Source organism: Ambystoma mexicanum, chromosome 6q, assembly GCF_040938575.1.
Source record: "Ambystoma mexicanum isolate Mex_15411 chromosome 6q, UKY_AmexF1_1, whole genome shotgun sequence".
Lineage (NCBI taxonomy): Eukaryota > Metazoa > Chordata > Amphibia > Caudata > Ambystomatidae > Ambystoma > Ambystoma mexicanum.
In genome coordinates this window covers 30,325,204-30,348,423 of record NC_090937.1, presented here as the reverse complement: position 1 = coordinate 30,348,423, position 23,220 = coordinate 30,325,204, and the positions used below count along the sequence as shown (strand labels likewise).

Here is a 23,220-nt window from a genome sequence, read left to right as displayed (position 1 = left end):
CTTTTTGCTAAATATCGCAAATACTCTTTGATCCCCCTGATTGATTTTTTTAATCTCAAGGTTGAAAATGTGCTTTTGTACTCCCTAGACATTTGCCTACGAGATTTGAACATGTTTTTGGATAGTCTCCAATGTAGGCGTTAGAAATCTGCAATGCACATTCCATCTGCATTACCTAATTGTATAATTAGGCACGAACTGGGCCTAATTTCACTTTCATCAAGAAGTAAGTGGAGACAACTGTTAACCTATGCTAAAATGTGTTGTCCACCGATGAATTCCTTGTATATGGACCTGAAAACCAATCTATCCTTGAATAATGTTCTCTCTAGCTAGCAATACCAACGCAAAATGCAGGCAATATTGGTTGATGTGAATATTACATGTGATGATTTATGTTTAAGACCTGAGTACGCAAAAAAGAAAATATTTGAGTATGATTGGTTTAAGACTCTTGAAGCAATACAAAATTATAAAACATATACTGAATATGCTAGATTTATCAAAAAATCGAACACCTCGTTACAATTATATTGAATCCTTTCCGTGTAATCAGACCAGAATGTTTTACATGAAGTTTAAACTTAATCAATATCACACGAAGGAAAGGTCTGGGCTTTGGTACAAGGCCAAAGGCGAGGTGACCGATATGAAATGCTGCTTTCATGTTTGTGATGGACCTGTCGAAACACTAAAACACCTAGTATTAATTTGCCCTCATTTTAAATCTAAGAGAACCAACTTGTTAATGAAATTTGTTACTATTGATTTTGAAGATTGTCTTGAATCACTTTGGGCTAGAATAATGCATGGCAGTCATCGGCCTCTGATTTTTGCTCTAGTTTGGTTTCTGAAACACATTGTAAATGAACTTGAGAACTGTGTTCTGTAATCACTTGTTTAACTTTTTGGATCTCTTTTGTTTTCTTGTATTTTATGGTGTTAACTATCTTTGATGACTCAAGATTGTATTGTTTTATAACGTGTATGTGTCAATAATTTGGATATTTTATTTTGTAAAGGTTCTTTTATGAATCGCGTACAAATAAAAAAAATTGCCTTCTTAGTAGCCATCACTTCCATAAGAAGGGTCAGTGAAATCCAAGCTCTGTCAGTGCAGTATCCTTTCTTTACTAAGGTAAAGGGGGGTATAGTCAACGGATACCTTGGCCAAAGACGTGACAGGAGGTCACAATACTCCTTGCAGGAGAGCTAGGAGAGTACTAGCTCGAAAAAGAGATCACCGTAAGGTACAAAAAACAGGAAGGTTTATTTTAACAAGAAGACATATTTACAGAATTCTTTATGGGCCGTGGCACATAATATATGCATACTGAAGTACATTTATAGTCTGCATATCGGTGGGTTAGTAATAAATAGTGACAAACTATTCCATGTATTGTTCACATTCACAATACATTAACATTGTTAAACACATTAATTGGTGTTTCTGGTTCGGTAGGTTGATGGCAAAGGGCAGTGGCTGGATGAAATGGAGCAGCGCTGCAAAGTTGTACCGAACTGTCTTCAGGACATTAAGTCGTGGTCGGACTTGGTTAAGTAAGATGGGCGTCATCCTATAGTTTAAGAATGGAGAACGCATTTAGATACGGTGATGCAAGAATTGCCAGATAATGAAAGTAGAGCTGCAAGGAGTCGACCTACCACGTGGAAGTAAGTTGACGCCATGGCGGTGGTCTTGTTTTCCCAGCTGTTGATTATTACGGCTGCGGAAGTCAGATGCCCGAATCTAATTGGAAGGGTGTCAAAAATGACAATTTGGTACATGGCAGTGGGAAGCGCTTAGTTATGTTAATGTTAAAGGACATTTGTACCGCGCACTATCACCACCGAAGTGGTCCCCTGGCGCTCTGGCAGCTCTGAAAAATGGGAGGGGGGTTAGTGGGAATAAGCTGGAAAAGTGCAAGAGAGCAGTGATGTGCTGTTGGCAGCCTCAGCCCGGTGGGTCCGTTGGCTGGGCTTGGGGTGTTTTTGTGTGCTGTTGTGCAAGTCTATGTGTGGTTTGTTTTGTTGTTGCATTGTTGTGAAGTTTGTGCGGATTGCTGCGTTTTAGGCTTGTGGTTGTGTTTGGTTATAGTTTGAGAGGTGTATGCAGAGGGATGGAATTGTTAGTTGGTTGGTTAGTTGGCATTGCTGTCCTTGCAATTGTGGGATTCCATCTAGGTGCGGTACATGCTAACAGTCACATTTCTTTCTAGATGCCTCGCAAGCTAAAGTTCAGAATTCCATACTAGTGTGGCACATGCTAACAGTCACATTTCTGTCTAGATGCGACGCAAGCTAGGGTTCAGAATCCTGAGTGTGGTGCATGCTAACAGTCAAATTTCTATCTAGATTCGACGCAAGCTATGTTCAGAATCCTGAGTGTGGTGCATGCCAACAGTCACATTTCTGTCTAGATGCGACACAAGCTAGGTTCAGAATTCTAAGTGTGGTGCATGCTAAGAATCACATTTCTGTCTAGATGCGACGCAAGCTAGGTTCAGAATTGTAAGTGTGGTGCATGCTAAGAATCACATATGTTAACAATCACATTTCTGAAAATTCCGTCTAAGTGCGGCATATGCTAACAATCATATTTCAGTGCAAGAAAAGGTTGAGGTACAGGTAAGCTCTTGTCGTGCGTGGGTTGGTGATTAGTTTTCGAGTAAGGTCCATCAAAGTGAATGACCTTCGTGAGTTTTGAATGCATAAATATGGCAGATAACCGTGCCTATGCGATTGATGCAGGAGGGTTTGTTAACAGAGTCAAAAGCGGCCAAAGAGACGTGACTGGGTCACAAAGTGTTAAAAATGGAAAAGCATTAAAATGCAAGCAACTTTGCAGTGACTGTGCGATTGGTGCAGGAGTTCAGGAGGGCTGTTATTATAAATTATTATACATATATATATTTCTGAGGCTTGTGGAATCTGCTTAGATCACATGCTGTGCATAGGCCGACATCTAGTGGAAGCTGCGGAGTATTACAGTTTGTTTTTCGAAAATCGAAAAAGGGCGTCGACACAGGGCGTGCCAGTAATACTATCCCTAGTGTGACGTCCACTGTACCCATGATTCCTCACGCGTCTAGGATCCCCAGATTGTTTTTTTCCGCCATTCTGGTCGGAAGCACTTCATCGGAGTTCCCTGGCTTTGCCATATTTGCACTTAAAACTAAATCTAATTTGCCCCGTTTTGTCACCCTTACGTCGATCAGCATCTCGACGCCGAACCGGGGAGGAGATCAACGTCGAAACCCGACGGATTGGGCCTTGAGGCTTCCGCCTCAGCTCGGGCCTGGGCCGCTGGCCTCGGCCCTACAAGTAGGGAGAGTGGGGGGTGGTACACTTCCACACTCGGTTATAGACACCTTCTTACCTACACACACTTGCCCGCTGCCCACAGGCGCGTATGGAGGGTACGCCCTTTCAGTTTTGCCCCAAGTGTAATAAGAAATACCCTTGGGTAGATAAGCACGCTACGTGCAACCTTTGCCTGCCCAGAGACCACCCCGAGGCGGGTTGCAGGCCCTGTAGCAGGTTTAAGACCAAAACTCTTAAGGACCGCTCCACCAAGCGTTGGGCCCACCACGCCAAGCTAGCAGCTATGGAGGCGGAGGGTACCTTCAGCGACGGCAGCGACGCCGGACTTTCGGACGGCGAGGGCAACAAGGCGTCGAAAGACAGCCTAACGCACGTCCCCGGCCTCGGAAGGTCGTCCGTCCCGGCGACTATGGGGAAGTCCCCCGGCGACAAGAGCGTTACACATACACACGCTAAACACAAAAAGCCACCCGAGATTCGACGTCGTTGAAACCTCGGAAAGAGGCACAGAAGGAGCGGTCCGAAAGGACGTCCTCTGGGCGGTCCCGGTCGAGGTCGCCGCACGACGTCAGGCAAGCCTCCACACTTGCACATAGTGCCTCGCCCATTAACATCACGGAAGATCACTCGTCCGGAGACGAACACGACTTCCATCCCCAGCCTGCACCCCAGGGAAAGGGTACATCACTTGGGAGTAAGGAGGGCCCAGTTTCGAAGCCTAGTTCGAAACACAGGGATTCCACCTCCGATCCTCGACGCCAGGCGTCGAAAAATAAGGGAAATGGTAAACACACTTCCACCCACGGGGAAGGGGGTAAGCAACAAAGGAAACAAACCTTACAATCCCCAACAATAGAACTGACTTCCCCGTCCAAGTCTTCTCAGGGACAGTCCATAGAGAGTTCCAGCAAGGTCACCCCAAGCTCAAAACTCTGGTCATGCGAGGACATTGACAGAGTAATGTCAAGGATGTCCTCCTTAGCAAATTTCTTCGAAAGACACCCTGACCAACTACTAGCTTTAAACCCTCAGGAATCTTCTCCCTCAGGTTCAAGGGACCCTATCCCTTCAAATAAAAGGCCCCGGGTCGAGACACCTTTAAAGGCTTCAGACCCCTTCGAGGTCCAACCCTATTCTTGCCTTTTCCCTACAGGCCAAGGAGACTCTTCCCTTATAGAGGGCCAGGATTTTGAGACACCAGAAGATCTCGCAGTGTCAGATTATTACGGGGAGGACGAAGACGAGGATGAGCCAGAAAATAGCCCAGATATTTTCAGAATGGACTCACCAGTCGAAAGGGAAGCCCCAATGTCTGATTCCCCAATAGATAATCAGCCCCTACTGAATGAACTGCTCTCTCGGGCAGCTAACCACTTCCACATAGACACACAAGGTGTCCAAGAAGAGAGGGACTTCGCGGAAGAACTAATAGGGGAAAGGAAGACAGTAGCCCAGACCATTCCCATCCTGAAATCTATTCAACGCAGAATAGCACCATCCCTTGTCAACCCAAACCTGACAAGACCTGTAAACCCTAGAGTAGAGAAGCTGTTTAAAGCAGCCCAGTCGGACCCTCTATATATTAGAGGCCAACTTAAGCCAGACTCTCTAGTCGTAACTAACACCCGCAAGAGAGCTGGAACCCCATTATCTTCCTCGGAGGCTCCCCCCGACAAGGAAAGTAAGAAACTCTATGGTTTTGGTAGAAAAGTAGCTTCCACGGCAGCCTACCAAACCAGAATCGCGAATTCCACCACACTGTTGGCCAGCTACAACTGCCATCAGTGGGAAGAAGTGGCAGCACTAATAGATTCCGCTCCCGAACCCCTTAAAAGCCAGCTATCTCGCATTTGTGCAGAGGGAAGAAACGTCTCAGGCTGCATTTTAAAAGCAACTTTAGACGCCGCAGACAATGCGGGTAGAATTATTGCAGAGGGGACTGTCATCAAAAGACATGCTTGGTTGAGGCAGTCGGGATTCAGAGCAGAAACACAAGCTGCACTCTTAGACAAACCAGTGGAAAGTGATCTCCTGTTTGGAAAGGCAGTCGAGGACGCACTAAAAAACGCTAAGGAGGAATTCGACACCCTCAAATCCCTTGGCCAGTTAACTACAAAACCACCTAACCAAAGAGGGAACGGCAATTTTCGTCGCCCCCGCGGCCAAAATTCCAATAGAGGAAATAACTATTCCCACACCCAGGGTACACAGTGGAACACCAACTCACAACAGTCTACCCAAGGGTATGGTAGGGCTAGTAGAAGAGGACGTGGTAGAGGCAGAGGCAGCCCCAGTAAAGGAGGCGGCACGCCTCCACCAAAGCAGTGACTCTCATTTCAGGGTCCCTTCCCATGCAACCCCAGTAGGGGGACGAATATCCAGCTTCACCCAGGCATGGGAAGGGATAACATCCGACAGATGGGTGCTGTCGACGGTATCCAAGGGGTACTGTATAGAACTACTGCAACGTCCCCGAAACCACCCTCCAAGACAAAAAGTCCACTCTTTAGAACATCAAAAGATCCTCCTCGAGGAAATCTACAATCTGCTCCTAAAGGACGCGATAGAACTCGTCCCAGGACACCAGGTAAACAAGGGTATCTATTCAACTTACTTCCTTGTGCCAAAGAAAGATTTAACAATGCGCCCAGTATTGGACTTACGGCCTGCCAACAAGTATGTCAAGCCCCAAAAATTCCGTATGACCACGCTACAAGAGGTAATCCCACTCCTAAAAAAGGGGGATTACATGGCAACCTTGGATATGAAAGATGCCTATTTTCATATTTCCATGCTCCCGGCGCACAGAAAATACTTGCGCTTCAAGGTGGACAGTCGCCACTACCAATTCAAGGTACTGCCCTTCGGGATAGCTTCAGCACCAAGGGTATTCACCAAGGTACTGGCGGTGGCAGCTGCACACCTACGCAGGGAGGCAATCCCAGTGTACCCTTATCTGGACGACTGGCTCATAACGGGGGAAACCCCAGGAATCTGCAGATCAAACATTCAGAGGACTATCGACCTCCTCCACGAATTAGGCTTCTCTATCAACGAGAAAAAGTCAAGTCTGGTGCCAAGCACCTCAAAACAGTTTCTAGGAGCTATCCTAGATACTCAGAAAGAATTGACCTTCCCTTCGGAAGAAAGAATTCGGAATATACTTCTGCAAATTCCGCATTATCAGTCAGGTCAACAGATAACAGTACGCAAAGCTATGCGGTTACTGGGCATGATGGCGTCATGCATTTACCTGGTCCCCCACGCGCGTCTGCGCATGCGTCCCATGCAGGAATGGTTGGCGAAACAGTGGTCTCAGGCAAGTGGTCAGTGGGACGATCTAGTGGTCGTTTCGCCAACACTCGTACAGAGCCTACACTGGTGGACAAGAGAGAATCTCGCAAAGGGGAAACCCTTTTACGAACCCGAAGTACAGGCAGTGGTGACTACAGATGCATGCCTGACTGGGTGGGGAGCTCACCATCTCCACCACACAGCTCAGGGTCTCTGGTCTCACTCAGTAGCCAAGAACCACATAAATCTGCTAGAGCTTCTGGCAGTATTCCGAGCGCTGCAGGCGTTCGAGCCCCATCTACTGAACTTGTCGGTGCAGATCAGGACGGACAGCACGACAGCCATGTTCTATCTGAACAAGCAAGGAGGGACTCGTTCGCCAAATCTGTCCAAGCTTGCCCAGAAAATATGGATATGGGCACTCAGACGGAACATCTTCCTGTCATCGCAACATGTTCCAGGGGAGCTCAATTCCCTAGCGGATGCTCTAAGCAGAGACTCCCTCCCAAAAGAACACGAATGGGTCCTTCACAGAGACGTAGTAGAAGATCTCTTCTCTCAGTGGGGTTTCCCCACTATAGACCTATTCGCCACAAGCGAAAACAAACAATGCCCAGTATTTGCATCCAGGTTCCCCCAAACGGACTCCCAGGGGAATGCCCTGTGGATGAACTGGTCAGGGATGTTTGCGTACGCTTTTCCACCAACTCCTCTCATCAGGAAGGTGGTGTACAAGATGAACAAGGAATCAATGACGCTCATCCTAGTTGCTCCCATGTGGGCGAGACAACCATGGTTTCCACACCTACGCAGGATGACGGTGTGCGAGCCCATCAGACTCCCAGCCTGGTACAACCTTCTGTCCCAGCAACAAGGTCAAACAGTGCATCAGGAACCCAACTCTATGAACCTAGCAGCATGGCTCCTGAAGTCATAGAGTTTGGACATCTCAAATTACCACAGAGATGTATGGACATTCTAAAAGAGTCCAGGAAACCAAATACAAGACACTGTTACTTTGACAAGTGGAAAAGATTCGTTATCTGGTGCCAGAATAAACAAATCAACCCGGTTGATTGCACTCCTTCCAACGTTGTAACATACATGCTCCACCTGCTGGATGCAGGGTTGGTTTTTAACTCTCTGAAAGTACACCTGGCAGCCCTCTCGGCTTACACCACATCCCATAACAGGGTCTCGTGGTGGAAAGTACCAGTGGTTAAAGCCTTCATGGAAGGAGTAAAGAGACTTCACCCTCCTATTTCGAACCCATCGCCAGGATGGGACCTCAACGTGGTGCTAGCTAAGCTCATGGGCCCCCCCTTCGAACCCATGCATAAAAGTAGTCTCAAACACCTGACTTATAAAACGGCCTTCTTAGTAGCCATTACCTCCATAAGAAGGGTCAGTGAAATTCAGGCTCTGTCAGTGCAAGATCCTTTCTTTACTATCCACAAGGACAAACTGGTTTTACGCACACACCCTAGGTTCTCACCAAAATTCATATCCAAGTTCCATGTAAACCAGTCCATCGAGCTTCCGGCTTTCTTCCAAAACCCACAAAGCTCGGCTGAGGTGAAACTACACACCCTAGATGTGCGTAGGGCGGTCTTATACTATGTAAATAAAACCAGACCGCTAAGGAAAACAGATCAACTGTTTGTCTCCGTAGCTACAGGCAGAGAGGGGGATCGCGTCTCTAAGGGCGCTATCTCTAAGTGGATTATCAACTGTATACAGCTGTGTTACTCTCTTTCTGAAAAGACTCTGCCTTTTACGCCAAGGGCCCACTCTACTAGAGGCATTGGGGCCACTCTGGCTTTCATTGCAAATGTTCCCCTCGACACCATTTGCAAAGCAGCTACTTGGAGCTCTATTCACACTTTTACTCAGCATTACTGCATTGACACTCATTCCAAGACAGATACACAAGTGGGACAAGCGGTTCTAAGACACCTGTTTGCTCATGACCCTTCTCACATCCCACCTCCTTCTTCTGGTACTGCTCGCTAATCTATGCACAGCATGTGATCTAAGCAGATTCCACAAGCCTCAGAAGGGATACATTACTCACCGTAATCGTATTTCTGATGCTTGTATCTGCTTAGATTCACATGCGACCCACCCTTCCTCCCCTCCGAGAGAAGGCGCATGGTTGCTTGTAGTCTTACCTTTCTGTCTATCTGCTTGGACTATCTGTACTCACGCTACTCCTCATGCTACCTCATGTCAGGAAAAACACAATCTGGGGATCCTAGACGCATGAGGAATCATGGGTACAGTGGACGTCACACTAGGGATAGTATTACTGGCACGCCCTGTGTCGACGCCCTTTTTCGATTTTCGAAAAACAAACTGTAATACTCTGCAGCTTCCACTAGATGTCGGCCTATGCACAGCATGTGAATCTAAGCAGATACAAGCATCAGAAATACGATTACGGTGAGTAATGTATCCCATATATATTGTGACAAAATACCAGTTCATGCACTATTGATGTTGGTTTGCCTGACGACTGACACCCCAGAGCTATGCATGCACACCAGCACTCAGACACTGCCCTTTTGCACATGTGCGATCGCGACGCCCTGCCTTAGCCTCGTTCTGGTTAAATAACTGTCCTCCAAGGCACTCATGCGCACAACAGCCTGCAGTGACACAGCTCCTTCTCAGTTCGGCACAGGTAAGACTCATTCCGCTCACTTTCTTGATTTCCTGCCGTTTATATCAGCGCTAATTCATCACTCGTCTGGGCTCTCACACTCTTTGATCCCTGTTTGATGAAATCCACTCGAATACATTGTGACCTAGTCACCTTCCTTTGGCCGCCATTAAAATTTACAGGGCATTTATAATAACAGCCCTCCTGAACTCCTGCACCAATCGCAAGTCACGGCTAAGTTTCTTGCATTTTTATGCTTTTCCATTTTTAACACTTTGTGACCCTTTCACGTCTCTTTGGCCGCTTTTGACTCATGATAACAAACCCTCCTACATCAATCGCATAAGCACGGTTATCTGCCATATTTATGCATTCAAAACTCACGAAGGTCATTCACTTTGATGGACCTTACTCAAAAACTAATCACCAACCCACGCACGAAAAGAGCTTACATGTACCTCTACCTTTTCTTGCACTAAGCGCTTCCCACCGCCATGTACCAAATTGTAATTTTTGACCCCCTTCCAATTAGATTTGGGCATCTGACTTCCGGAAAATGCCCCCCAGCCATTTTCCCCCCAGCCATAATCAACAGCTGGGAAAACAAGACCACCGCCATGGCGTCAATTTACTAGCACATGGTAGGTCGACTCCTTGCAGGTCTACTTTCATTATCTGGCAATTCTTGCATCACTGTATCTAAATGCGTTCTCCATTCTTAAACTATAGGATGACGCCCATCTTACTTAACCAAGTCCGGCCATGACTTTATGTCCTGAAGACAGTTCGGTACAACTTTGCAGAGCTGCTCCATTTCATCCAGCCACTGCCCTTTGCCATCAACCTACCGAACCAGAAACACCAATTAATATGTCGATAATGTTAATGTATTGTGAATGTGAATAATACATGGAATAGTTTGTCACTATTTATTACTAACCCACCGATATGCAGACTATAAATGTACTTCAGTATGCATATATTATGTGCCACGGCACATAAAGAATTCTGTAAATATGTCTTCTTGTTAAAATAAACCTTCCTGTTTTTGTACCTTACGGTGATCTCTTTTTCGAGCTAGTACTCTCCTAGCTCTCCTGCAAGGAGTATTGTGACCCCCTGTCACGCCTTTGGCCTGGGTAGCCGTTGACTCTACTCCCCTTTATCTCTGTACCTCTCAACCCTCTAGAGTCAGGCCCCAAAAAAAAAGAGGGTTCCGCCCATTTTTTCTTCATTCCTCTCTTTACTATACATAAGGACAGGCTGGTTTTATGCACTCACCCTAGGTTCTCACCTAAATTCATCGCCAAATTCCATGTAAACCAGTCTATTGAGCTACCGGCTTTCATCCTCCTCCCAAAAGCTCTGCTGAGGTAAAACTCTACACACTAGATGTGAGGAGAGCGGTCCTCTACTACGTAGACAAGACCAGACTGCTAAGAAAGACAGATCAACTTTTTGTCTCCATAGCGCCATGCAGAGAAGGAGATCAGATCTCTAAGAATGCCATTTCTAGGTGGATAGTCAGATGTATCCAACTGTGCTATTCCCTATCTAATAAAACACTGCCTTTTACGCCAAGGGCCCACTCCACAAGTGGTACTGGAGCCACTCTGGCGTTCATTGTAAATGTCCCCTTAGACAGTATTTGCAAAGCAGCTACATGGAGCTCAATACATACTTTCACTCAGCACTACTGCATTGACACTCATTCCAAGACAGATACACAAGTGGGACAAGCGATTCTAAGACATTTATTCGCTCATGAACCTTCTCACATCCCACCTCGTCGTTCTTCCACTGCTCGCTAATCTGTGCGCTGCATGTGATCTAAGCAGATTTCTCAAGCCTGTCTGGTTTAAATGGCCTGGCTTGTCTGGGGTGCCTCGAGACTGTTGACGCTAGATGAGCCTTCGCCGCCACTTAATTGTTTTACTATAGTGGTGGGTGACTTTAATGTTCAGTTGGAACCAGTTGATGTTTTCGTAAGGTTGTGGGACGACCAAGACCAGGCCTGGGGCATTGAAGACATGGTGGCGAGTCACCTCTCAACAGTGCATCCTCTGGCTGCTCAATCATCTGCCATTATATTTAATCTAAAACTAAGGGCCTGTAATGGCAGAATTGCTGGTAATCAACCAGCAAAAAGACTTTTGTTGGGCATATGGGCTAAATTGATTATATTTTCATCTCTGTATCAGATTGGGAAAGGGTGGATGACTTTAGAGTCCTTGATAGGATTGAAAGTGTTAGGATTGAAAGTGATCATCTTCCTTTATTCACTTATCTATTGTGGGATTCAACTGGGATTGGTCTGGGGGACTCTACCCTTGGCCCTCAAGGAACTGTGACCAAGGGCACTGTCTGTAAGTTACTGAAGTGGGTCCAGGTCCAAGAGTGTTAATCGAAACAGAGAATGTATGCTTCAATCTTGGCTAATATTGAATTGATTTGTAATCTGGGAAATGAGGGTGCAACAACTCTAACAGAGCATGAAAAACTTAAGGCCGATGTTTTACCGTATGTCTCAGCCCCTGGCGCAGTATTAAAACACAAATCTGCAGGCAGGGTGGAATGGTTTGACGGGGTTTGTCGAGCCGTAAAAAGAGACATAGTAAGGAGTGTTAGGAATTCAAAGGGGGTCGACAGTCCTAAAATGCGCTTCCTGAGAGCCAAATACAAAAACATTTTATTTTGTTACCAAGATGCAAGAATATCTATCGGGCAAATGGGAGGGTTTACTAAATGCCTATCAATCTAGAGATAATGTTCGGTTCTGGAAGTTGGTGTCAGAAAATGAATCAAAGGGGATGTTCATCCAGTTGGTGGCACTGTAATGGAGGGAGCATTTTTCTAATCTGTATCCTTCAGTCCCTCCTTTGTCCCTCCCCACGGTCACCTGTCGTTTAACAGATATATATGCTGCGTATTTCCATCAAAGAATTGGAGGATGTAATTGTTACATCAAAGATTGGGAAGGCGGCAGGGTCGGAATTTATCCCGACTGATCTTTTTAAAGATGAGATATTTATCTGGTCTCCTATGCTGTGCCAGATTTTCAATGCGATATTGTTTACACAGAAGATACCAGACACATGGCGTAAAACGGTTATTGTCCCAGTATATAAGAAGAGAGGAAGAGACATCCCAGCCAATTAAAGACCTATTTCTCTGTTAGTTGGGGCTGGGAAGTTATTTGGGAAGATAATCCTGAATCATATACAACTGTGGGCTGACAGTAACAAGGTGATTAGTGTGCATCAGGCAGGATTTCAGAAGGGTCATGGGACGGTGGACCAATGTTTTATGCTTTCTCTCATAGTACAGAGGTATACTGTCCTACGTAAAAGATGTGTGTATGTTTGTGGACCTCAAGACTGTGTTTGATTCCTTGTCCCACGAAGAACTTTGGCGGTTGTTAGCAGAGCGTAAGGTGCCAGAGTATTTGATTACTATAATATTGTTACTTTATTCGAACTCAGAATCTTGTGTCTGTAACGGTCTGGCCGGAAGACAAGCAACTTTCTTTAGGGTAGGTGTGGGTGTAAGGCAGGGATGTGCCCCTAGCCCCATTTTTATTTAATATCTAGGTACAGGAGATTATAGATTTGTTGCTAATTGCGTCTCAGGACTGCCCTAAGCTTGCTTCAATTTGGTTCCCGGCACTATTTTACGCGGATGACACGGTTCTGATTTTCAATCTTCCTAATGAAATGCAAAGACCTTAATCTCTGTGTAAATGTGACCAAAACCAAGTCGATGGTTTTTAATCCACATTTTAGGAAGACCATCTCGATTAAGATAATGCTAGACGATGTTCCAATAGAACAGGTTGATTATCTTGGATTGAGATTCCAGTCAAGTCCAGGGTGGGACTCCGAGATAAATAGGGCAGCTGCCACGCTAGATAAATTCAGTGGTGCAATTCTATCCTTCTTTACCCGCCATGGGAGTGGAGCTATTTCACCTGCATTGGAACTATATCAGAAGCTCGCACTGTCAGCAGCACTTTAAGGCACAGAGGTGTGGGGATTTGGGAGGACGGAGCAGTTACTTAGGAGAGAAAATAACTTCTTGAAGAAGCTGTCATTAATACCCTCTAGTGCACACCCTGCTTTAGTTCATTTAGAATACGGTACTACCCCTGTAAGTGCTGCAATTATGTTTAGCCCTGTGTTTTCTTTGGGTAAGAGTATCAACCCAACCTGGCTTGGGGTTGTGTAGCGCTGCAATGTTACATATTATGTCTCTTGAAGGAGGTAATAGTTTGAAATGGTTTCCCCATGTAAAAGAACTATTATTCTCCCTGAAAGTGAATGAGTTTTGGGAAAATCCAGAGCGTCTCGGGGCTCCAAGTTTGTGTCGGTTTATGCGTCTTATCAAGCGGAGAGCGTGGGAACTACTTTTCCGTGAAGCCTTAAGGTTAAAATTGGGGTCGGAATATTTAGAATATTGACACGAGGAGGATTTTAAATCCTATTCAGATCTCATTACACCTGCTTACGCAAGATCTCCATATATGAGGTTTAGATTGGGAATCTTGCTTCTTGCTGTCTATACGTGTAACGCTCACCTGATTCTCGCAGAGGCGCCGGTCTTGACTGGGCGACTACCGTATCTTCAAAGGTGATGTGTAGCACCCGGTTGGCTCTTTGGGCTGGACCTCTGTGCACTGTATGCCTGACGTGTAGAGTAAGATGTCTGCAGATAGAAAATATGGGGTTAATGAACTGGGGTTATTGGGGTGTCCCTATCTCTTTCCTCTTCTCCTCTCCTGTAGACCCCCAAAGGTTAACGCTCTCACCTTAGGTAAGTGAATGCCGAGCTCTCCATCTGCCTCGGGGCAGGGTGCTGTAACCAGTTTCTTCACTGGATAGGTAGCGCAGGCCTCTTGACTTCAGAGGACTGCTGTCCGTCGTTTACTGCACGAACGGTAAGTTTCGAGTCATTCAAATGTCTTTAAAGTCTTTAGTAATGATGTCTCTTGTTTTGCAGGGTTCTGGCGATGGCGGATGACGGGCTGAAGTGAGTTGAAGATGGAGCCCGTGTGATGAATAGAAGCGCCTGGAAGCACGTAAGTAAGCGCTTGTTGCCTGCTTCACTATGCGCTCTAACTGTCTTTTTATTTTGCAGGTACGAGTTCAGAGCGGCTGCAGGGTGCCGGAATACCCACTGGATTAGATGTGAAAAGGAGTAATGGCACGTGAGTATTAAAGTTCCCCAATGTCTTTAAACGCACCTTGTTTTGTCTTTCAGATGCGGGATGCAGCGCCGAAGGCCTCCGGAGCGCACGAAGAGTAGGTAAGCCTTTGCCTTTCAGATGCCGGAATGCTAACCTGTTCTTTCTTGTCTTTATAGGTGTTGCTGAAGACTGGATTCAGGATGGTAAGCCTTTGCCTTTCAGATGCCGGAATGCTAACCTGTTCTTTCTTGTCTTTATAGGTGTTGCTGAAGACTGGATTCAGGATGGTAAGCCTTTTTCCTTAGGCCCAGGACCGGATGCAGAAGACACGATGAGCGTTCTGCTGCAGAGGTTGCAGAATAACGCAAAGCAAGATTCATCCACCGGGGTGTGGTTTAAATAGCCTCCTGTAGTGCTTAGGTGTCTCCTTCCACAGCCACGCCTAAGTAAGAAAAGAGTTCCTGGTAAGAAAAGAGTTCCTGCCTTCCAGAAGAGTTCCAGTGTTCTGAATCTAGGGAGTGGCTCCAGCCCCACCCAACAGGAAAAGTAGTTCCAAACAGAAGAGGATCAGAGGCTCAACTGGCAGGCAAGTAAGCAGCATGGTCTGCTGAAGGTAAGTCCACCCAAGCATTATGAGCCCGGCGCTTCCAGCGCTGGGACTGGGCATATTTATGAGCCTGGTGCCACTGGCGCCAGGACTGGGTCCAAAAGGTCCCAATTGGGACTGGTTGGCACTCGGAACCTGGGTTATGGATCTGCTTCCAAGGGAGTTGGGAAAACCCTGACCTTTTGGAAGCAGAGATCATGACAATACGTATAGGTGGAAGGGTTCGGATGGTGTTGAATGTCCCCTGTGTGGTGCCGCCAAGGAGACTCTTGGATATTTTCTTCTCCTCTGTAAATCTCCTCTGCGCCTAAGGCGGTTATACTTGAGACCTATCCTGTTGGAGACTGGTATCAACTCATTAGGACTAGCGTTAGCATTTCTAACACCGGTCAAGTGGCACAGCGAGTAGAGTGCTCGCTTTGACATCCAGTGCAGAGTTTGCTTATGCAGGTTCGAACCCCGTCAGGGCCAAACTCAGCCTTTCATCCTTCCGAGGTCGATAAATGAGCACCACACACCGTGGGTAATAATAAGCAGTGCTCAGATACCTGAGGGTTCGTAGTGCTATATAAATGCTAAATTATTATTATTAATTATTATTATTAACACAATGCTCTATTCCTGCGATATGGTGCAGTGTGGTTAGTTTTTTGCACAGTGGTTGGCTGATGAGGAGAAAGGCCTTGGTTTAGTGGGGTGGCTTATTCTAACTCTATTAAGCTTTGCTGTAAGCTGTTATACCAGCTCTTTTTGATTATAGTCTTTGCAAAAGATGTCTATGGCTTCAAATTGTTCTTAATTACACTATTGGTGTACTTTTGCAGGGATTTATTTTCCCTGTTTAGGATGCAATATTTAAGTTATTACAGAATTTGTATTCATGTTTTTCTGAAGTTTCTACTATTATTTTATAATTATTATATGTATTTTATGCGTATATTTGATGTATTTGAACCTGATAACTCAATTTCAAATAAAAGTTTGTGGACTTCGTATAGAAGATAGTGGATGCAGATTTGGCTCTCTCCACGGGAAGCCGGAGTCCTTAAAACATCTGTTGGTAGAATGTCTTAAACTATCTGAAATAAGATAGAGGTACCTAAGAAAATGTTTCAAGAATTATAGAACAATTACACTGGAGGAATGGTGGTTTATTTTAAAAGGTGGCCATCCAGTAAGTTTAGCACTAGCAGTGGCGAGATTTGTTAATTATATTTTCTATGATTTAAAGTTGCCTATTCAATGATTTTTTCATATGTAAATTGTAAATTTGATTGGTTTTAAAATTCAGCTAGTTATGCCTTTAATAATGTTCAAATAATCTAAATGAAGAGTTAGAATCGCATAGTGAGAGAAGTATTGACTTGTAATTACTATAAATCCAAGTGAAATATTGAAGTGTTTGATTTTATTTTGTTCCATGTGAACTGTTAGGATTATTAATTTCCATTGTTTTATCGAATGTATGTTATGTAATTAAATGTTTTGTGGTTGTAATGTGATTTTATGTAGCAGAAGGTTTGTAAATTCAAGCCAATGCTTAATAAAAAACAAAAAATATCATTTCAAAGAAAAGAGCACCAGCAAACTGATATCTGCACTGATATAACTATTTCAAAGAGGTTTCTGATCAATTCACTGTATGCCAATTAAAGCAGGCCATTGCCACAACTTAAATCATTCAGATTTAAACAGATGGCCTTCTCTATATCCCATGCTAAATTGTTGAGAAATTCAGCCGTATGTTAAAATATCATCACAAAAGGATTTTGGTTGCCCCCTTAACCATGAGAATTTCCTGATTTAAAAGCATTTATGAATTACCAATGTTGTACACCTTTTTACAACCAAGTGTTACCAGTGCTAAATGAAGTAGGTTATCTGTCCATATTATATTGCTTTGTTGAGCTCTTCCTGGAATGAGCACTCTGTTAAAAGAAAACTCTTTCATTCAGCAGTTGTCTAGCTCTTACTGGTGTCTTATTATCATCCTTTGTTTTTTCTTTTCACTTTAGATCAGGATTGCTTAGCACTTTAGTGGGAGAGAAATCTGTGACGCAAAGATGGGAGGTAAGAGATCATCGGGTGTTTGCAGAGACATGTGTTGTTTTAGGAGTAAGCTTTAAAAAAACATATTTTTGCGCTATTCACCTTAAGTACAGAAAGTACATAATTTAAGGACTTGCCTGTCGACCAATGACATAGAACACACATTTGGGACTGAAACAAGAAAATGTCTTGGCTCCCGATGTTGAAGTCTGTGATATTGGGAGATAAGAGGAAGATAATTGACACTTGTTTCTATTTCTGCATATGGCAGTAGCATGCAACCCTCCCCTATTCAAACACTGTTGGAAGCTGCAGCAATAAATCCAAATTCATTATTTCTGAGCTGTTAGAATGCAGTGTGTCAAGTTGTTACATCTATATGCTTTTACATAATGTGTGCTCATTTTTCAGGGAACAAGCAAAACAGATGTAAAAATGTCTACGGGGAATAGAAAAAGTAAAAAGTTGGGGGCATGCCCCAATTTTTTTAAACATAATTTTAAAAAAAAGCGAATGCAGCAGATGCATAAAGGTGTAAATGTAAAGACATTGCACTGAATACACCATGAAGTTAAATTGATGACCAGTCACGTGAAAAAGGATGCATTCTTGATCTAAATTTTGAAGGTCTTGTTTGCAAATAAACACAACATAGGCAACACAAATCTATCACCAATTCATCCGTGTACAGTATGCTTACTTGATTCTGTTTCATTGCTGACAAGATTCATGGGACAACACTACCATTTATCATTCTAACGTCCAATACTTCTTTGAAGAATGGCTGTGTAATGTGGCTTAAATATCCCTTTTCCTCACAGAGAGGAGAAATTAGCAATTTCCAGTATTTGATGCACCTCAACACCCTGGCGGGAAGATCGTACAATGATCTAATGCAGTATCCAGTCTTCCCTTGGATCCTTGAAGACTATGATTCAGAGGTAAATGACACTTGTGATCTAGAGTTGTGTGTGTTGCATAATGGCTGAGGCTTTCCAGTGGAGAAGGCAATCTTAATCTATATACAAATCGTATTACACATTTCAGAGTAAACGTTTGTTGCATTTTAATGTATTTAACCAGGAGTTGACAATACTAAAAGAAAAGTATATATATTCTGCAAAGTGACTCTTTTTCCGTTCAGTTGGCAAATAATTCAACTTTGTATCTCAACCAAAACAATTAAACATGCAGATGAACAAAACACAGTCCTGAAAAAATCTTTTTGCCATACAAAGCCCATGTCCCAAGACCTTGGGCCTCATTTTGAGGCTGGTGGTAACCCGCCGGTGCCTTCGGCGGGTTACCGCCAACCCGGAAACACCGGATCCACATGACTTCCTGGTGCCACAGGGGTATTTTGTAAGTCCCGGCAGCGCAGGAAGTCAGGCGGCAGATTCGGGAACTCCCCATTCCCATGGAGTCCCATAGGACTCCATGGGAGTGGAGAGAAGGAGGCACCAGCACCATTGGCAACGGTGCCCATGCTTCTGTGAAAAGGAGCCATTGTGCCTGGCATTTTTGACCCTGCCGGGCGCAACAGCCCCTGCAGGCAGACTCGCAGTGTGGTGGTCGAGAAACAAGGGTGCCGCTTAAAATACCAGCACCCTTGTTTCCGGACCGCCACACTTGAAATGAGGTCCCTTGTCTGTTCTCTGCCCAGTTGCAATACACATTTTTTAACATAGGTTGAGAAGGAAACCAGGGGAGTTGCTAGGTCTGGAAAAGACCCGGGGCTACGCTGATGTCGGAACTGTTGGGACTGGGGGCTAGCTAGTCTTTTGGCTGTAGCTCCTGAGATTCTATCCGGGGCTACAACCAAAAGATCAGGGGCTATAGCTCCCTTAGCCCCTCCCTAGCAACGCCCCTGAAGGAAACAATAGTATGATTTGGTATTACAAGGTACAACTTTAGTAAACACACTTTGTGGTTTCTTATGTTCCAAGTTTGAGCATTGCCCCAATCACCCAGTTGAAACCCCACTCCAACCTCTGAAATCCTGGTCACACATTGACTGGTCTACTGCAGCACACATTTGTGCTGTAGATGTATCGAGTGAAGCATCATAATCTCAGATTCTCCACAATAGTTGTAGCATCCCCATGTACGTACAAAATTAAATCAACCTTCAGATTTCCATGACTATGACAAGGAGTTTGGTTAGAGTTGACATAAAATGCTTGCTTGTCAGCACACGCCAACCTTATGCTTCAACAGGACTGTACTTTTCATCCTAAAGGCAGTTCTTCCTTTCTTGCACAGCAGGAAGGCCCTGATCAGATGGGACAATACATAGCTATGCTGTTCATAAATCAAACCAAGGGGAACATTCCCACCCCTCTGCAGAATGTGATGGAGCTATTATGAATGGAATGCCCCCCTCAGTGGTTATACTTGAAGTAAAGAACTGCTTTTCGGGTCACAAGATAGGGCAGGTGAGGTGCCTCAAAAAGTGAAGGCAAGATACTGAGATACATTCTTGTCTGTGCATGGGCCTTGTTAATCTAAGTGAAAACGTTCTAGATGAAAAGATTTCTTTAAAAGGAAGACCACACTGTGACCGCTCAGACTAGTCTTTCTAAATGGAACTGTGTCACCCCTGCCGCACACAAGTGCGCGTCGGGCCTGACGGGCAAGTCGGGGCCCGGAGGTGCAGGACGAGGAGAAAGGTTAAGTGTGTGGGTGCGTGTGTGTTTTGGTTTCGGGGAGGAGAGCTGGGGCTGAAATCCCACGGTAGAGGGTGGGGGGGAGTCAGTGGGGCCGGGGAGGAACAATTATATGATATGGCATTTATAACACACCTATACACAAGTGTTTCAAGGCGCGATCAGTGATATGATATGATATGATAAACAGGATAGCAATGGGCGGCTCGGGTGTGAAGCCACCCAAATATTTTTTTTTAAAAGCATTTTAAGAGTCTCAAGAGAAAAAGACCTTTACAATGCTGTTTTTACGATCAAAGGAAAATCGGCCATTGTAAATCTGTCATTTTCTCCTGAGACCTTTAAAATGAGGTCTTTTCACGTAGAACTACTGAAAAAAGTGCTTTATATCTGTTACTTGAGCAAGTGAAGAGGGTTTCTCGTGCCTGCACCACTGTTAGTCTAGTAGCTGAGCCAAAGTATGCCTACCATGCTCCCGCTGAATGGCATTCCCACTTTCCCTCTCAGAGAGTCAAACTTCATTGTGTTGAAGAATAATGTAGCACCACTCTGATGGGGCTGTATTAAACTGCCAATTAACACTGCCTTGCCCCATAACCAATACCAATGTGCATCATCCATTCCTTCTTATGCAGAATTCTTATTCCATTCTTATGTCTCAGGAGGATAGCTCAGCAGCAACATACTTGACTTGGAAGCAAGACGACACTGAGCAGCACAGGTTCTATCTCTGGGTCCGTGCACCTCTGGGTATTAGGCACGTTATAAATAACCTATAATATCATATCGTAAGATGGTTAATACACCCATACTTGCTGTGGGGGGTGGATACCATTACCCCAGCGACAACTTTCTGGCTGTGCAAAATCTCAGTCCTGTGACAGTTGCACTTGGGGCATTCTACTCTTCCACCTCAGAAAATTGAGTTCCTATGTTTGGAAAGCAGTTTACTGTTTCACCTTAAACTTTATTCTCTTATTATGTAAATTAAAATCTGAATATGAAATTATCAATCCTGTGCAGCCAAAATGGATGTGCACAAGCTGCTAGGACATCTTTCACAATGAGGCTTCAGAGTGTGAAGATGAAGAAATCTGGTTGTAGGATTGCAAGGGGTAGAGTCTGCTTTTGTCAGTTGAACAAGTTCCCTGGTTGACTGGAATTTCTGAACCTGGTTATGAATTAAAAAGAATTGTATGGTTTATCTCTTAGATTCCTGTCCCTGGTTTAATTCTGGGTGGACTACAGGTTTAACAAAACAACAACAGGAACAATCTCCCCCACATCCCCTCTCATCACCACATACCTCTTTTTCGCATCCTGTGCCCAATTCTTCCTTTACCATTCCCGTCATATCCCTACCCCCTCCCACCCTCCCGCCTCACACTCCCTTTCCAACTCGAAGAGTCCTCCATTTTTCATGACCATAGGCATTTGTGCAGTCAATTCATAACTCGGTTCATGAGAGTCCTGAGGTGTTTTCATAGGACTTTGTATTGCCTGAGATTGATGCTCTCCTCTTCCCTCCGTCAAAGGGTAGATTGTCTGGTGGTGTGTAAAGATCGTTGAGGAGGTTGCCCCCGTCACAGTTCCATGTTGTCTGATGCCTCATCCCTTCTCTGCTTTTGCATCACAGCTTTTTCTGATGTTGCATACTTTGACATCGTAGGCCCATTGTTGGATCTGTGGGCCTTTGGGCATTTCGCCAGCACTATTAAAAACTGTGCTATTCTGTTTGATTGCTTTGCTTCCCCCTGCTAGCAGGTCCAGCAAACATACTTTAGGTATACACTCTAGTGGTCTCCCCAATAGCAATGATCTTTTCTATCACAGACTGCCAATGCTGAGCCATGCTTGAACATGTCCACACCATATGCCAAAATGGTGCAGACTCTCCTTTACATCTCGGCAAGTATGCAGAGTTTTTGCATCTATCATGTGTAGTTTATGTGGTGTCATATATAACCAACGTATTATATTGAACTGAATATATTTATGTTGGGCATTCTATGTTGTCTTCGAGATTTCTGTGCAAATTTCAAAACTGCCCCCTCTTCATGGGATACCTTTGTGCCCAGGCTGAGAATGCCATCAGTAGTGCCCCCTCGAATATGTCCCCCGGTGTCTCAAGCTTTGCTCCTTCTCATCTCTTGGAGCCCATATCATGTAATACCTTTTCTAAGACGGGGAATGCCCTCAACCACATTTCCGGACTATATCCCGCCCCCAGCTTCAGTTTAAGGCATGCCCTTTTCCATACTTGCTGCACCACTGTCCTTCCTGATGCTCAGGATCCCCCCATGTTTCCCCAAAGCGCTCCCATGCCCGTGTGGTACTGCCCGGGTGGACCTAGTAGGAGCCTGTCCGATCCCCCACCCCACGCTCGGATATCCCATTTGGCTGCTTGTTGTAGTTGAGAGGCCATATAATAAAGTTTGAAATCGGGTAGGGAAAGATCGCTGTCATGATGTTGCCTCCTCAACGTGTCCAAGGAGGTACAGTCACCCTCCCCTCACCCACCCACAGGAACCCAGAGATCATGGTATCCAACTGCCTAAAGAAGGGGGTTCGAAACCCATGTATTATATTCACAAATAAATATAAAAATTGCAGCAGAATGGCCATTTTGCAGACCGCTATCATCCCGATGAGTGAGAGAGGCAGTTTGCTCCAGAATTTAATTTTCTCGCATATGTCTGTGATTGTTCTCCCTACATTATATTGGAAAGTGTCCGCGGAATCGTGATGTGTGTGTATATATGTCTCATTCAGGGATCCGAGGGGGAATCCCACTGATTATCCCTATTAGGAAGAAATCCTGACAATTGTACCATATTCGCTATAACGTCCATCATGTATGGACTGTGTAAACTTGGGTTATGCACATATCAGAGGACGTAATCCCTGTATAGGGAAATGACTTGTGTTTGTCCCTCTACCGTGATACCTGCATCCCTGAATTTATCCTGAAAAATGTTCGCCAGGGGCTCTAGAGCGATGGCAAAGAGATTAGGAGAAGGGGGACAGCCTTGTGTGCCCCGCTCCAGGCGCCATCTGGGGGACATCTCTTTTTCCCTTCTCACCCTTGTTAACGGGTTCTTTTACATGAGTTTGATCCATTGTAGCATATTCGGGCCCATTCCCAATATAGTCAGCACCTTGAAGAGCCACTCCCACTGATCCTGATGTATTATGCCCCCTACATGCTTCATTAGCCGGTTACCTAAAACTTTACCCACTATCTTTCCGTCCACATTAAAGAGAGAAATGGGACGATAAGATTCACAACTATGTGGGTCTTTCCCCGGTTTGGCTAACACCACGATTACTGCTTCATGCATGGACTCTGACAGTTGTCTTGTCTGGAAGGCATTAGCATAGATGATTTTGCAGTGTGCTGCACAGTGTTCCAATGTTCTCTGCTTGGCGTTTGGCA

The 23,220-nt window shown here is 44.9% G+C and overlaps 1 protein-coding gene across 5 annotated transcripts in view; it reads left to right on the top strand.

Annotated features, from left to right (window-relative positions):
* WDFY3 (WD repeat and FYVE domain containing 3) overlaps positions 1-23,220 on the top strand; it is a 2,538,776-nt gene that overhangs the window by 2,042,244 nt on the left and 473,312 nt on the right. For all 5 annotated transcript variants that reach the window (XM_069630405.1, XM_069630406.1, XM_069630403.1 and 2 more), the window contains 2 exons: positions 17,085-17,139; positions 17,940-18,059. In XM_069630405.1, coding sequence (XP_069486506.1) covers positions 17,085-17,139; positions 17,940-18,059 — 175 coding nt within the window. The remainder of the gene's footprint in view (positions 1-17,084; positions 17,140-17,939; positions 18,060-23,220) is intronic.